The sequence below is a fragment of the Camelus ferus genome, chromosome 7 (assembly GCF_009834535.1).
Source record: "Camelus ferus isolate YT-003-E chromosome 7, BCGSAC_Cfer_1.0, whole genome shotgun sequence".
Lineage (NCBI taxonomy): Eukaryota > Metazoa > Chordata > Mammalia > Artiodactyla > Camelidae > Camelus > Camelus ferus.
In genome coordinates this window covers 12,294,551-12,309,650 of record NC_045702.1, presented here as the reverse complement: position 1 = coordinate 12,309,650, position 15,100 = coordinate 12,294,551, and the positions used below count along the sequence as shown (strand labels likewise).

Below are 15,100 nucleotides of genomic sequence, written 5' to 3'. Positions count from 1 at the left end.
TCTGGTGCACAGTACAATGTTTCGATCATACATATATTCGTTTTCATATTTAAGATCACCCCTTTTAAAGTGCATCCAATGTTGTTCATAGACACATTCAGGGATGTAGCATGGCGCCCATCTTGCTGCTATGATTTTGGGAGACAGCAGAAGAATAACATTGTCCCTGTGGGGAAACAGAGACACGCTGTCTGCTGTTTCAGGCACACTAGCAACAGGTGGTTATGTTCTTTTTTTAGACCCTGTGGTCTGTGCTCTGAGAACAGCCAGGTTCAGTCTAGATTTTGTCACCATCTCATCTTGACCTTGGCCAATGGCCAGCCTTCTGTTTCATGACCATGTTTTGTAAAACTGAGAAAATAAAGGCTTGCTTGTTAACTCCAGCTTGAGGCGGGGATAAGGGATTACGAATTAATGATTATAAAGGTCCTTGAAAGGAAGAAATGCAATCAAAGCGTGGAGTGGCATTACTGTCACCGTGGCATCCTTTGGGACTGTCACAGGCACACACGTTTGCACATATCCGCCCCTTTGCTACACTTCCCTGGGGCTGGCAGTCTGGAAATGGTCTTTGTGCACTACTGATTAATAAGTAAGCTGTCTGAAAAAGCAGATCCAGTTTACACTTAGAACCTTTTTCTAAATCCAATCTCACAAAGTGACAGAGATTTCTTACATTAAATCCAGGCCGGCCCCCAATCCTCTTCCTACTCTCCCCGCCAGGAGTTGTCTCTCCCACCTGCTGCATTTAGAGTTTATCTACATTTAGTTTCAAGAGTCAAGAAATTAAAAGACATTCTTTTTCTAGTGAGGAGCTCATGGAGTCATAGCTTCACACTGGGGAGGGGGCTTATCTCACGTTTTAAAGCACCCAGCTATCGAGGGCTTTTCTAGACAAGAGCTTAGATTTAATAGCACCATCAGTGCCTCCAGGTACAATCTTTCACTGGCTCCCACTGTAAGAGGTTTTCTCTGTTTGGCAGCCAAATCAGTCCCCGCAGATTTCCTGTTCGAGTCCTGCTGCCCCAGTAGTAGCCCTCCTCCCCCAGCTCAGGATGCCAGTCCAGGCACCCGCAGTCCTGCACTTCTGCCATCTCCTTGGCCTGGCTGTTCATTTCAGCCATTCCAAAGCCCTCTCTTGTCTTCCAGCTTCTTCTGCCTCCCCCTTTCCACAGAGATTTTTCATTTCTATTTCTTCTTCCTGTTTCCATTGTAGAGTTTTATTTGATGACACAATCATTCAGCTGGAAGCTCCCAGCCACCACACTTGAGCCATCCCTGGTATTACCATATTTTAATAAAATGTTTCCCTTCTGGATACAAATGCTGGCATTTTCAAAGAAACAGCCACGTAAGTCTTCACGGGTAGATACTTAGAACTCCCCAAATTACACAGCAGCACGCACAGAACAGCCTTTGAGAGCTTCATGGCTAACAGCCACCTCCTTGCCGAGGGAGGCAGGGGGCTGTTTTCTAACCAGTACTCGGGACGGGACAATGAGCTCGACAGACGACCAGCTGGTTGACAGGAAGGAACTGTATTTAGTTCTGGAATGTTTTTCAATGATATCCGAACCCTCTTTTCAGAGTTTGGAAGAAGAAAAAGGACAGATGTTAATAGAATTTTAAGAGAAACCACAAGACTTTAAATAAAAGCCTGAAAGGTCAGGAGGAAGGGGAAGACTAGTCCTGGGGAAGGAGAACAGTGAGTGAGAGACCCAGTGACACGGGTCATACAGTCTGGCGGTACCGCCACGTTGTGTTCCCACTGTGTGCCACGCACGGCTAAGAAGTCCAAGTTCATCACCTCAGGTAATGGTTACACCAACCCAATGAGTCTGCATCATTATATCTACTTGACAGGTGAGGAGACCTACTTAGTTCAGAAAAGCTAAATCATTTCCCTATAGTGATACAATAACTTGCCTGATTTGTCCCCAGGTGTGCTTGACTTCAAAGTCAAATGTGTACTATATGCCTCCTAGACTAAGGGAGAAGCATGGGAAAGAGTCTATGAATTAACAGAACATCCATGTTTAGAAACAGGCAAAATGCTCACGACTTAGAAGCCATGTGAGGGTATTCAATGAGAAGAAAGGGAAAACAGTAAGAGTAGAAATGCTTAAAAAGTGGACTAACCCTTGTGTATCAGTACTTAAAATGTGCTAAGGACAAAGGAACACAGGAATCCCACGTGTAAGCCTGAAGCTTGGGTGATAATCAACAGTAATACTGCACATGGTGCATCAGTGCGAGGAGGGCGCTAGAGGAGTCCAAATATTTTTCCTTATAAAGTGAGAGAATTACCAGCATCTCCACTGTTTGTAACAACACAGGTCTCAGAAAATTTCTAAGAACAATCAGGTGAACACCCAAAGCACAGGGACTTCCCCACACAATTCTTTCTTCATTGAGATCAATTTCAATCACTTTATAAGTAACAATAGAGAACAATGGAGACCAAAAATGAACAAAACTGAATCAGCATAAAATTATCATTTAGTGTTTTTATTCCTACAATACATATGATTAGTTCTGAAATTGGTACAACATGGAAGTGTATTTGGACACTTCCAAATATTTTAAGAAGTGATAAAGGCTCACACAAAGTAACTGTGTCAACTAGGTAAGATGGAGACAAAATCTGAATTGGATAGTAGGTGGAAAATTCATGAACAAGGCATAATACCTATGGTAATGTAAATTTCTCAGTAAACAGGATGCTCATGAAACTAAGCAATGCCAATGAATTTGGAAGCCGTCAGCAAGAGAGGAAAAAGAATGGTAAGAGTGAAACCGCAGAATGAGAGTCAGTTTAAGAAAATGACAACTAACAAGACCAAAAAATGGTAACAGCAGAGAAAGCCCAACCTCGGAAAGACGATTAGAGAAACGAAATACATAGAGTTAGACTAAGCAACTCCTGAGGAGGGGCTGTCTGATAACAGTCTACAAATATTTGGAACTTGTAAATACCCAAGCAGGAGAGGAATTACCATGCATGGAGTTTTAATTAAAAATAATCAGATGAAATTCTGACAGGAAAACTCTGGCTTAATGGTTTAACAAAAGCACAGCTGAAACAGGACAATGTCCCACGAGATCTTGGCAAGGGACATTTTTATTCTCATTTGTGTCAAAGCAGAAAAACAAACAGCAAGGGGAGGGGGAGTCTGCATTTTATCTTTCATTTGCCATTAAGGCTGACAAAGCCGATGATCGTGAGCTTGATTCATATTCAATTCCTATTCCACCTTCTAGAAAATGTTAAATCCTAGTAGGAAATGCATAAAGCCCTCCTGGTTTGCCACAAAACCATGTATTTGAGGGATTTGGGTGTACAGACACACGGACCTTGTCCCTCTTTATTTTCAATGATATAATTGACTTGTAAAAGACTTCCACCTTCATTCAATCGGTTTGGCAACTGCAGCGTTTTGTGTTACAAGAGACCCTGATTCCTCGCCCTTCTCATTTAGGTGACTTGAAAAAGGTTAAGAGGAATGTTTTTATTTTTAGTCAGACTTGGGGCCAGTTTGGCTGACTAGGAACTGCTAAGCAGAAGTGGGTCGTCGTCTGACTCTGGTACAGAAATGAAGTACAGCACTCTGAGCCTGGTGTTCTTGTCTGTAAAATGGGAAGTCATGTTAACCCCAAACTTTTGAGGCTAGAACTGGCAAAATAACTCCAAAGCATTTCCCAAATATAAAGAGCTATGGAAATTAAAGAAGAATTTAGGAGGGGGTGCTCAAAAATCAGTGGTTCTTCACCTTGGCTATTTGTTGAAATTGCCTGAGGAGATGTTAAAAGGCAAGATATTCTGGGCATCTCCCCTGGAGAGTCTGATGGAAAGCTCAGGAGATGATTCTAATATAAGCCAAGGTTAAGAACCAATCCTGTAGAACAGTGGTTCTCAACCTCTGAGTCTAATGGTTTGGGGATGCCCAGGCCACACCTCGGAACAATTAAATGAAAATCTCGGGGAGTGGGGCCCAGCAGCAGTATTTTAAAAACTCCCCAACTGATTACAATTGACGTGCAGCTGACTCTGAGAATTGGTACTCTAAAAGGACTTGTGTACGGGTTTTGAGCCAACATTGCACTTCAGAAGAATCTAATGCAAATGGGTTTAAATAAGACTTTATTTTTAGTGAAGAAAATTCAAATAACTCTTTTCATCTCAGCATGGCTCTCTCTGGAATTAATATGCTTGTATACATTTATTAAGGATTGTTCAGCACTGTGGCAACTAAGAAGCGGGTACAGGCCCTAATAGAATGCATTGCTCAGGGTAGAAAAAACAGTTCCTCCCACATAGAGACTTTTAGACCCACAAGATTATAATCTTTATCAACTGCATAATTGTTTAAGGTGGGCAACAATTTTTTTTTCTTAGCAGCTATTCAACTTGTCCAAACACTGGGCTTATAATAGATGCTTTCATCATGTTAAAAAAAAAATAGTCACTAGAAAGATAAACAGACAAAAGCAATTTGTGGTGATAAAGTGGAAAGTCGATCTAGAATTCAGAAGGAACTGTCTAGAGGGGACTACATGAGTTGGAGGCATAAAAATCAATCCCAGAACATGACCAGTGATAATTCATATTGGTAGGAATTATCCTTAATATGATGTGATGAGAATGGTTTATCTTTGTGGTTTTCCTTCCCAAAACTCATGAGCCCAGTCTAATCATGAAAAGAGATTAGACAAACATATTGAAGGACATTCTGCAAAATATCTGACCAGTCTTCCTCTAAACTGTCAAGGTCATCAAAGACAAGGGAAGTCTAGGAAACTGTCACAGTCTAACTGAGCATAAAGAGACAATGACTAAATGTATTATGATATCCTAGATGGGCTCCTGGAACAGAAAAAAGACATTTGATAAAAACTAAGGAAATCTGAATAAAGTATAGAATTGAGTCAATAATAATGTATCAACATTGGTTCATTAGTTGTGACAAATATAAGATGAAAACAACGGGTACAAGAAACCCAACAATTCTGTCCTATCTTTGCAACTTTACTCTGTAAGTATTCTAAATTAAAATTTTTCTTAAAAAAAAAAATCAATCCCTGGAGTCCCACAGTGGACATATTAGCATTTATCCATGAACTGAGGTGTGGAATTACATTAGTAGCTGGAATCTGAGCATCATGAGGAAAGTGTGATGACTGGACAGCAGCCAGGTTGGAAACAAGCAAAAAAGGAAGCTACAGTTATTTTATATTGGTTGATGTGAACATTTCTCAAAATAATTAAATCGAATAATAAACTAACCAAACTGCAACAGAAGTCATCTGATGGTGTGCAAATGTGCCAATAATATGAAATTACAGTCCTGCCACAGGGAAACATGTGTCTTGTCCTGTGCCTGACTATGTCGGGAGAAATAAAAGATTCTGAACAAATTATATAAATATAGGAAAGGGTTTCCCAGAAGTTTTCCATGCAAGAAAAGTCTTGTGAGATGCTCTGGGGTGAGAGAATTCCATTGATAAATAAGTTTGGGGAACACTGCATTGCTGTAATTACTCCATTAACATATTAAAGACTTTAAAAATTTCACTGTATGCAGGAACTATATTTAATGTTCTTTAACCTAATCTCAAGTGTACTTGATCACTAAACTTTTTTTCCCTTTAGTAACAATAGAAAAATTTCTGGACAATGCTAGGCCTAAAATATACTTCTCTGCCAGAGGATAAGGAGGCTAAACAATTGAATTATTTATCAACAACTGAATTATTATTATTGATAAAAAAACTATGTGAACATTTCAAGTCTGTTTCAAAAAGCTAAGTATATGGACGGGCATTAGTTTATCAATAAGACCTTTATCAACAGTGACCTAGGTGATGACCTAAGTACTATCCAACAGGACGTTCTGTGATGATGAAAATGTTCTACAACTACACTGTCCAATACAGTGGCTACTGAGCATTTGAAATGTGGCTAGGATGACTAAGCAAATGAATTTTCTATTTTAGCTAATTTTAATGAATTTAAATTTAAATAGACACACAAGGTTAGTGGCTACTGCAGAGAACAGTACAGCAGCTAGAATATATTCTATGACATGATAACAAGACAAGTGAAGTTTCTAACTTAGAAAATACTTGTGGAACAAATCAAGAGGGTGAAAATTAGTAAGATATTTTCTTTCAACTAAGATGAAATTCAAAAGGGAGATGTACAATAATCCTGCATATTTAAAGCACAAAAAGTCTGGTTACACACAAGACAAGGAAGATCAAAAATGATCACAAGTTAACTGTAGGCATTAAAGTGCTTTGATTAAAAAAATAATAAGATGACTTTCCTGGATAGTTTAGTAGGAATATGGTATGCATGGAGCTGCTATGTACTGCCAGTACTTAACCTTGGTACTGGTCAAGATGGTACTTAACCTGCCAGTACCTAATCTTGGTCAAGACAACGATGCAGTAGAGAGAAAATTAAACAGGCAATGTGAGGACTTGTTCCCATCCAGTTCAGGTAGAGACATGCAGAGTGACCATTCTGAACCCTTAATGTTAACTTCATGTGCAAAGTAACTTGAGTTGGACCAGATGATTTCTAAGATCCCTAGCAACAGTTCTACTTTAAGAAAGAAGTATAATTCGCACACTTACATGTCACTGCAGCATTATGCACAACAGCAAAGAGGTGGAAGCAATCTAAATGTCCGAAAGATGCCTGGATAAAGAAGATGTGGTATATCCACACAAAAGAATATTACTCAGCCTTAAAAAAGAAGGAAATCTGGTCATATGCTGTAATATGAATAAATTTTGAAGACAGGCTAAGTGAAATGAGCCAGTCACAAAAAGACAAATACTGCATGATTCCACTTGTATGAGAGCATCTAAAATAGTCAAACTCATAGAAACAGAAAGTAGGAAGCAGTTACCAGGAGTTGGGGGTGGGGTGGGAGAAATAAGGATTTTTGTTCAGTGGGTACAGTTTTAGTTATGAGAGATGAAAAAGTTCTAGAGATCTGTTGCATCGTAATAAATACATAATTAACACTACTCTATTGTACCATACACTTAAAATTGGTTAAGACGGCATATTTGATGTTGCCTATTTCTTACCACAATAAAAATAAGTATATAAATAAGTGCATAACTAATACTATGATTCCTGAACCAATTCCAGGAACCTAAATTATGAAATTTATTTGGCCTGGAAATTAGATGTTAAACCCTGTGACTTCTCAAGCTAAAAAAAGGTTATGATATGACTTTTTATGACTTTTTTATTATCCATGCATGTGGGCACAGCAGGAACTTCAGTAATGAGAACTCAGTAAGCCAGAGGTGAGAAAGCCTGGTGTCAAAGGAACTTACAACATGGGTCACATTCACAAAGGCTAACAGTCAAACCACCATCCAAGAGAGTGTCAGTGAACTTGGGCCTGATCTGGGCTCCTAATTCTATTAGATCTGGTTGCCAAGGACTCAGAGACTGGGACCTTTGGGCCTAGTCTTTAATATCCAGAGATGGGCAGGTAGGGGCCAAAGAACTGTTTTCAGATACATTAAAGTATTTTATTGAAAAAATATTCAACATTACTGAAGCGTAAGACAGAAGAAAGAAGTTTAGATTGAAGCAAAAGAACTTTAATAAAAAGATATTGACTTCCTTGATGGTAAGGTTACTTAAAGAGCAGAATATATAATCAAGGAAGTTTTAGATTCTCTAATCCTGGAGATTTTTTACAGAATCCAAGACAGAGAGGAGGGCCCCTCTGAGGAAGCAATGCAGACAAAATAAGCCCTGGAGTCCCCTTCGAATTCTCTGTAGTCTATTTTTAAAAGCAACACATCTTGAAAACAAAAAGATAAAACACAAAAGAAAATCATTAGTGTTTCAAATGAATACACTCTAACAATTTTTATGTAGGTCACATTTTGCTGAAAATTTCCTTCACCGTAACAGTTACTCTCAGAGTTTTTACTTAGGATTCTTACACATAGCAAATACTACAGAGGACAGATATTATTCTGTGCCTTTACTACAAGGCTGAAATTGTGATCAATGGGGGAAAATAGGTGTAAACCTAGATCCCGAATGCCCAGTGCTAAATATAATTCTGCTCAACTTCCTTGTACTGAAAGCATATTTGTTAAAACTGAACATAAAGAGATTCTAGAAGAGGGAGTGAGAGACTAAGTTGCAGGTGGGGGTCAAGAGTCAGAAAACAAGGTGTATACTAAAGGAATCTGAGAGACCCATGAGAGGAGGTCAAGCTAGATTATTCCAAGTCTTCTCTGGGACTGTTTTGGGAGACAAAAATCCTCTTTTTGTCTGAGATGAAATAATCTTGTGGCTGTTGATGGCCAAGGATGTGGCCCTATGAAAAGCTCTTATCTGAGATGGACTGCAATAAAGAGCATACACCAAGAAACAGGGAAAGGGAGAGAGAGTGAGCAGGTTTGTAAACATGTTTGTGACGTGACGTTATCCCATGAACCTCTGGATCCAGCCACACCTGAAGTCTTCTGATTTACTACTTCTATAAATCAATGCATTCTTTTTCCTTTCACTGGGCTGTGACTTTCAACAGAAAGAATCTTAAGTAGAATAGGTTAAGGAAGACTGAGCAGGGGAACACCAGCAGGAATGAAGCAGGAACCATGGATTCAGGTAGCCCGAAGTAAGAGCTGTGCCTTTGGTGCAAGCATGAGGTGAGGATACTTTTTTAGTGTAAAGAAGACAGAGCGATGTTTAGGCCAACACTAAAAGAGACGGAAAAACTATCTTTGAAAAAATGGTCAAATCTTATCTCCTCAACAAATGACTAGCCACGCTCTGCCATGAAAATGCAATACTCTCTTCAGTAAGTTGAAAAATATTTCAGGAAGAGGAGAATCCTAATGTAATATCCGAACAGATATTCTACTATGAAAACAATTGTCTGCCAGCCTCCTCCATTCCATTCCATGAATAGCTTCTTAATATAATAAAGCTCAGCATTTATCATATCAAGTAGTTAAAAGGATGTGCACAGAAAATAAACTTCTACTCTTCTTTCCTTGACTTTCTCTCCTCCTGACCATCTACGAGGGCTAGACAAAGGGCTGGCGTTTTCTTCGCGTTATCTAGTCTCCAGACTTGGAACCACTTCTGCTGAGGTCATCATTTGGTTCACTTTTCAAAAGAATAATAGACAGCTGTCCCTTCTTCCCTTTCTAAAGTCACACTGACATGGAACAATCAAAGTAACCCATTATCAGAGAATTCCCTGCTTTGTTCAAATTATAAACATCAATGGGCCTCTCTCCTACGAATTCAAAGATTAGGTGAGTGTGGGTGAGCGAGGCTTGTTGTTAGCAGAATAAACCAGGTTCGCTCGCTGCTTTGTTTTAACAAAGGCAGCACAAGCAGCGATTACAGTGCACTTGGGTTTGGCGCTGACTGGCAAATGCTGACAGCTACTTAAATCACTCACTGGGTAGAATAATCACCCTGAAAGGAACTGAAAGGGTACAACTTATATTATAAAATGGATCTGAGCACATGAGACAAAGTATTAACAGGAGTGGTACAAGAGGTCTTTGTCAGAATAACAGGGAGGATGGAAGACATGAATTGGACATTACCTGTACTGGGGACTCTCAGTGACATCAACACAACAGGTAAATTGTGAGATTACAAAGTTGAGCGTAGCTCAGCGAGCATCCTTCTCTTCTGGAAAACAGCTGAAGCCAGGGGAGCCTGTGTGACTCTCCCCGTGACTTGCTATAGAGAGTGTGTCCTCTCTGGCCTTGTGGAACCCTTTCAGAAGGGCTAGAACAGAAATGTGGAATACTGTGCTGCTAGCAATAAGACTGCATCACTCAGGGTTAGACTTTGATGGCCCACCAAACAAAAGGACTCCTTGCAATCACCACTAATAAGCCGACCCAAGCAACCCGACATTCGCAAGAGTCAAAGAAAACCAGGACAACAGCTGTTCTTCTGCAGCTAGCAAAAGGGAAAGTCAGCGGTTTCTGGTTTGTTTTGTTTTTTGTTTTTTTGGGTGGAGTGGGGTGAGTCTGGGAGATAAGATGACTAATTTCAGTTACTACTTGTGACAGGTCCCCTGACATGACAGGATTATCCAGTGGAAGACCTTCCAAGGATGCCTACGTCGGCAGAGCCTGCTCAGACGCCGTACTGCGCCCCGCTCTCCTTAGTAAGTGAATACATTTCTAAGAACAAACATGCATAATTTTACTGTCAGCTAAAAGTAATATTTTAATCAATAAAAAGTGTAAATATAAAAGCATAAATACAAAGTAGTATTTTAAGAAGAATTCTAAAGCAGAGTATGTGATCTCAGCTGCCTCCTCCTTCCATCCATTTTCCTCACCCTCTGCCGACCTCCAGGACAGCCATGTGATCAGCACCGGCCTGTAAGTCATGTGCATGCCAAGGACTCCTAGACTCTGTCCATGGGGCCTGTGTTTCAGGCAATGATTTACTCCAGTGAATTTCATCCACATCTCTTCCTTCTCTGGGCTGGAAATCATGGTTTAAGTAATAATAACTTTTCAAAAGACAGTGATAAAAATTAACTTACTCTGAAGTTCATGGTCCAAATGATAAGCATTTTCCTTCTAATAATCTTCTAACAGTTAACTCTGATACTAAGTTCAGAGCAAATATAATTTCTTTCATGTTCTTGCTGTTATTTTGCTTTTTTCCACCCTGTTTTCTGTCTCTCCATTCAAGCATTCAATCTGCCATCTCCTTTATTCCTTCTTCGTATCATTTTTTCTTTATTTGCCTTTATTTTAACTGCTTAACACTTCTGAACTAGCACTTTTTAAAAAGTATTTATGTTATGGTTACTGAATAAAGTGTGTATATCCTCAAGTTTTCAAATTATTTTCTGAGTCACTAATCTGATAGAAAGAGGGTTCCCATTTTGACTTCATACCCTATTCCTTAATTTCCTTGAAATGTATAATGAAACCATCTTTCATCCATCTCTTTTCCAGAATAATTTCTCTCAGTCTCTATTTTCTAGCACCATAATCACTTCTTTTATTCTCTTTTTAGATACTTTTTCATTCATTTCCTATCAATTAAAATGAAAACAATGACCGCATGCTCAGCTTTGAGCTCTGAGACAGTTTCTACCCTTGAGAAGTTGTAAGGAGGACAAAGTGTATTGCTTTATGTTCTTGAGACATGGTGGTTCAACCTTACAAGGTTTTGTGTTTCTAAGGTTTAATATCAAGCTATGTTAACACAGACCGTTTTTGGTTTCCTGCGCCCTACACAGGGAAGCGGAAATGACTTCCCTTTGCAGAATCACAAAATACCAGAGGTTCAGCACCAGCAGAATTCCTGCACCGACCTCCTGACAACACGAACACATCCCATAAGATGACATGTGTACACACTCACATTTCAAATGAAAGTACTCAGTTGAGTTCCTCAGCTGTCCCTACAAGAACCATCCTGCAAGGTACTCACTCTGGGATGTAGAAAGATTGGAGAAAGCCGACTTCGTTCGACCTGCTAACCATTCCAAGCTTTCATGCATGTTGGCCAAGGCTTTGAGGTCGCTGACGTCACGGAGGATGTCTTGTGGAGGGATTAATTTATCACCCAGGTTCCCAATAAGAACTTCTGATTCCTTGCCAAAGGCTGCCCTGCAAAACAAGTCAGAAACACACTTTACATCCAGCATGGAAAAGACAGGGCTGGACAAGACTTTCTAACACATGTCTAGCAAAATGGTTGTTATAATCATGGTATTTCAGCAGGCTGTTTCTCCTAGGTTTAATTTTGTGAGAAAATTATCATATATATACACACACTTAAAATTACTCTGGTAGGAGAAAGTTCTGGAAGCAGGACGAAGTGACTCTGATTCTTGTACCTTCAACAGGAACCAGTGTGGACCTGACCTTTACAAGGGCGGTTCTCAGGGGTGGCTTCCATGTCTGTTCTTTTAAAATAGGCTTTTCCCTTGCCTCTTCTGCTGTGGGAGTTGAAGAACAGCTTAGGGTGTTACCGATACACATGGTTGGAAGGTTATTGTAATCTATAAAACAACCAAGTTAACCTGGCACCTAGAAAATGTTCTAAAACATTCAAAAGCAAAGAGGGCCCAGCCTCTTTAAGAAAGCAGATTATAGTTGAGATGGATGACAAGCCTCACTCATTCATTCATTCATTCACTTGTCCTAAAAAGGATCGGAGGCAAGTAAGCTATAAAGCATGAAGGTATTCATTATTTGGACAGAGAAACTAGTAAAAATCAATGTGGGATCCTTTTCCTGGCAGGAAAAATATAATCAGGTGGATTTCACAAAAAGCCCGGTATCTTCATAATGTTTTTCTTGTTTCCGGGGGGTTGAAAAATCAAGTTATGTGGGGTTACAGAAGAATGAAGTTGGAAGGGACCCCCAAGACTATACGCCACAGCCGCTGCACAGATGAAGCAACGGAGGCTCAGGAGGTTGACTGTTTTGCCCACAGGACACACAACTGGCAGGGCTGGGACTTAGGTCACCTAAATCCCATAGCTTTTTTCCTTTCAAACACAAGGCTGAAATGATACAAGACGACTGACAGTGTTAGGGAGAAAAATCACACCTTTTCTGGAAAGTTACACCCAGGTGGGTAAGCAGAGCTGATGCTGCCGGAGGCTAGAACAGGTACCTGTAGGTTCTCTGTAAGTCTCAAAGCTTTTAAAACTCACAGCACCTTAAGTGAATAGAAGGCAAGGGCTTTATTTAAATAGAACAAACCAAATTATAAAGTTTCAATTAGCAGTGATTATTAACAGTTGACATACAGCCAGACGGATGTGTAACTGACACCTAGGCATTTAGTGCCCAGCGCTACAGCAGACGCTGGATGTTGAAAGAAGTGACTGCTATGAACTAAATGCTTATTAAATTATTATTAAATGCTACCAAGCAGTGGCTTATGATAAGGCTTTTTATTTCAACAGAGGGTAACATTTTTTAGGGAAGGGCCTAACTGATTGACTGAGTCGGGAAAGTTGGGGTTACAGAGTCAGTAACAGTGCAGTGGTCAGTCAGAGCACAGGAACCTTGGATGTGCATACAATCCTTACTCGGGCTTGGGTGGGACCGAAAAGTCTGCATTTCTAACCAGTTTCAGTCTCCTCGTCTGGGAAGCATGTTTTCTTTGTATGCTAAGGGTTAGCGCACAGGCTGCTAAGTCAGACCAACCCGGGTCTGACTCCTCAGTCTGCCACTCAGTGGCTGTGTGACGCTGCTCAACTGCCCAGAGCACTGTTAGCTATGGGTTATAGTACTGACCTCGTATATGAAATAACATAAGTAGAAGGTGAAGTGATTTAAAAACTTCACTGGGAAAATTTCAATTATTACAAAAGTAGAGAGAAGAGTATAAATAATAAACTCCCAGGTATCCGCTGCTCAGCTTCAATTATTAGCAACTCACTGCTTTATTTCATTTATTCATCTCTACTTCCCATTCCACCCCCTCGTGGATTTTAAAGCAGATTATTCAGGTGGTGTTACGTGCATAACACAGGGCACAGAATTTGGTGAAAGCTAGTAAGTTGTGGTTATTATTATTCTTAGGTCTGTTGAGATGGCTGGTTTATTCAGCATCAACCCAGGGTATGCTATGATGAATAAATGAAATAGATGAGTGATCAGAAGTACGTAAGTTAGATCTCAAGGGCTAGTTTTACAAATGGAAGCCTGGAACATCATAGCAAACGTTACTCTGTCTCAAGGGTCCAGACTTCTCAGAGTCTTCAAGAGGTAAATCACTGTGACCGAAACCACCAGTTGCCTACCCGGTATCCATGGTCTCACGCCTCCTCAGTAAAAGGACCTTGATGTTGCTGTGGTAAACAATGTACCCAGCTTCAAAACAAAAATAAACCAAACCAAAAATGCTGCTCAATTTCCCAGCCCCTCTTTCAGATGTGGCGGTCAGGGAGATATAAGTTAGAATCAGGAAGTGGGCTTCCGAGAAAGTTCTTTCAAGCAGTTGTAGTTGGCAGGGACGTTTTCTGTCTCCCCCTTTCTGGAAAGCAGCCATGGTAAGTGAGGCTGCAGTAGCTCTGCTTCAGACAGATACCAGGTGACCTTAAGGATGAAGAGAAAGCTGAGGATAAAGGAGCCAGGAGGGTCTGGGGGCACTGATGACATCACACAACTGCCATGTGGCCTCAGACAACACATTTTTGAACTTCACGCTATAGGAGAGAAAATGAAACCTCATTTGTTTAAGCCACTGCAATTCCAAGTTTCTGCTACTAGCAGCGAAATGTAATTTCAACTGACACAATTATCTAATTAGCATAAGTGATGTCACCCTCAGAAAACTTCCTGTGAATTTAGCTCTCCCTAAAATTGAGTTACCGGGGAAAGCAAAACAGTATCTCCTCCATCATTCGAGCCCAGCAGACAGTTGTAAGATCTTCCCCTTGGCTGTCACTCTGTAAGGTTGTAAATATTTAGTTTTCTTAATCTGTCCTTATATATCAACTTTCCCAGCCCCTTAATCATCTTTGATAGATATAACAGAAAATGCCTCTGAGCTGCGTGGTTAAAAAGCAACAAGGGAAGCGAATGGCTTTGAAAACCAGGCTTGGAGCCATTTTTATGCATGTAGGTGTAACCCTGGGTGGAATATGACAATCAAGACAAATGTATTTATGTAACAGTCTAATCTGCTTATGCGCGGATCTCTGGGCCCTGGGCAGGTCTGCCGTGTGCTGCCAGCTAGATGCCTATCCCACTCCCCTTCGGCTCACTGAGATCTGCTTAACCTCCTCCGACAGGAGAGCAACAGACTGAGAAAAATACAAACTGCCTCATGTTGAATACATAGTAGACATCTCATTTGACAGGAATCCATAATCACCCCCTAACAACCTGGAGAGAGCACCGGAACTGTGACTTCGGGAATAAATGATTGACAGCTATAACCATTTCACACATAAAAATCATTCCTTCGAGGATTCGTGTGTGTCAGAGAGTTTGGTGGACGGTTTTTATGTGTTACACTAACCTTAAGGGGATGGCTTTAGCTGCACAATTACGGATTTTTTCCTCAACCCTCTAACTTATTAAATGAATT

The 15,100-nt window shown here is 40.3% G+C and overlaps 1 protein-coding gene across 1 annotated transcript in view; it reads right to left on the bottom strand.

The window, feature by feature from the left end:
* The window catches only part of EXOC4 (exocyst complex component 4), a 698,176-nt gene that overhangs the window by 99,422 nt on the left and 583,654 nt on the right, over positions 1-15,100 (bottom strand). Inside the window, exon 14 of the mRNA XM_032483367.1 lies at positions 11,477-11,655. Within this exon, the coding sequence (XP_032339258.1) occupies positions 11,477-11,655 (179 nt within the window). The remainder of the gene's footprint in view (positions 1-11,476; positions 11,656-15,100) is intronic.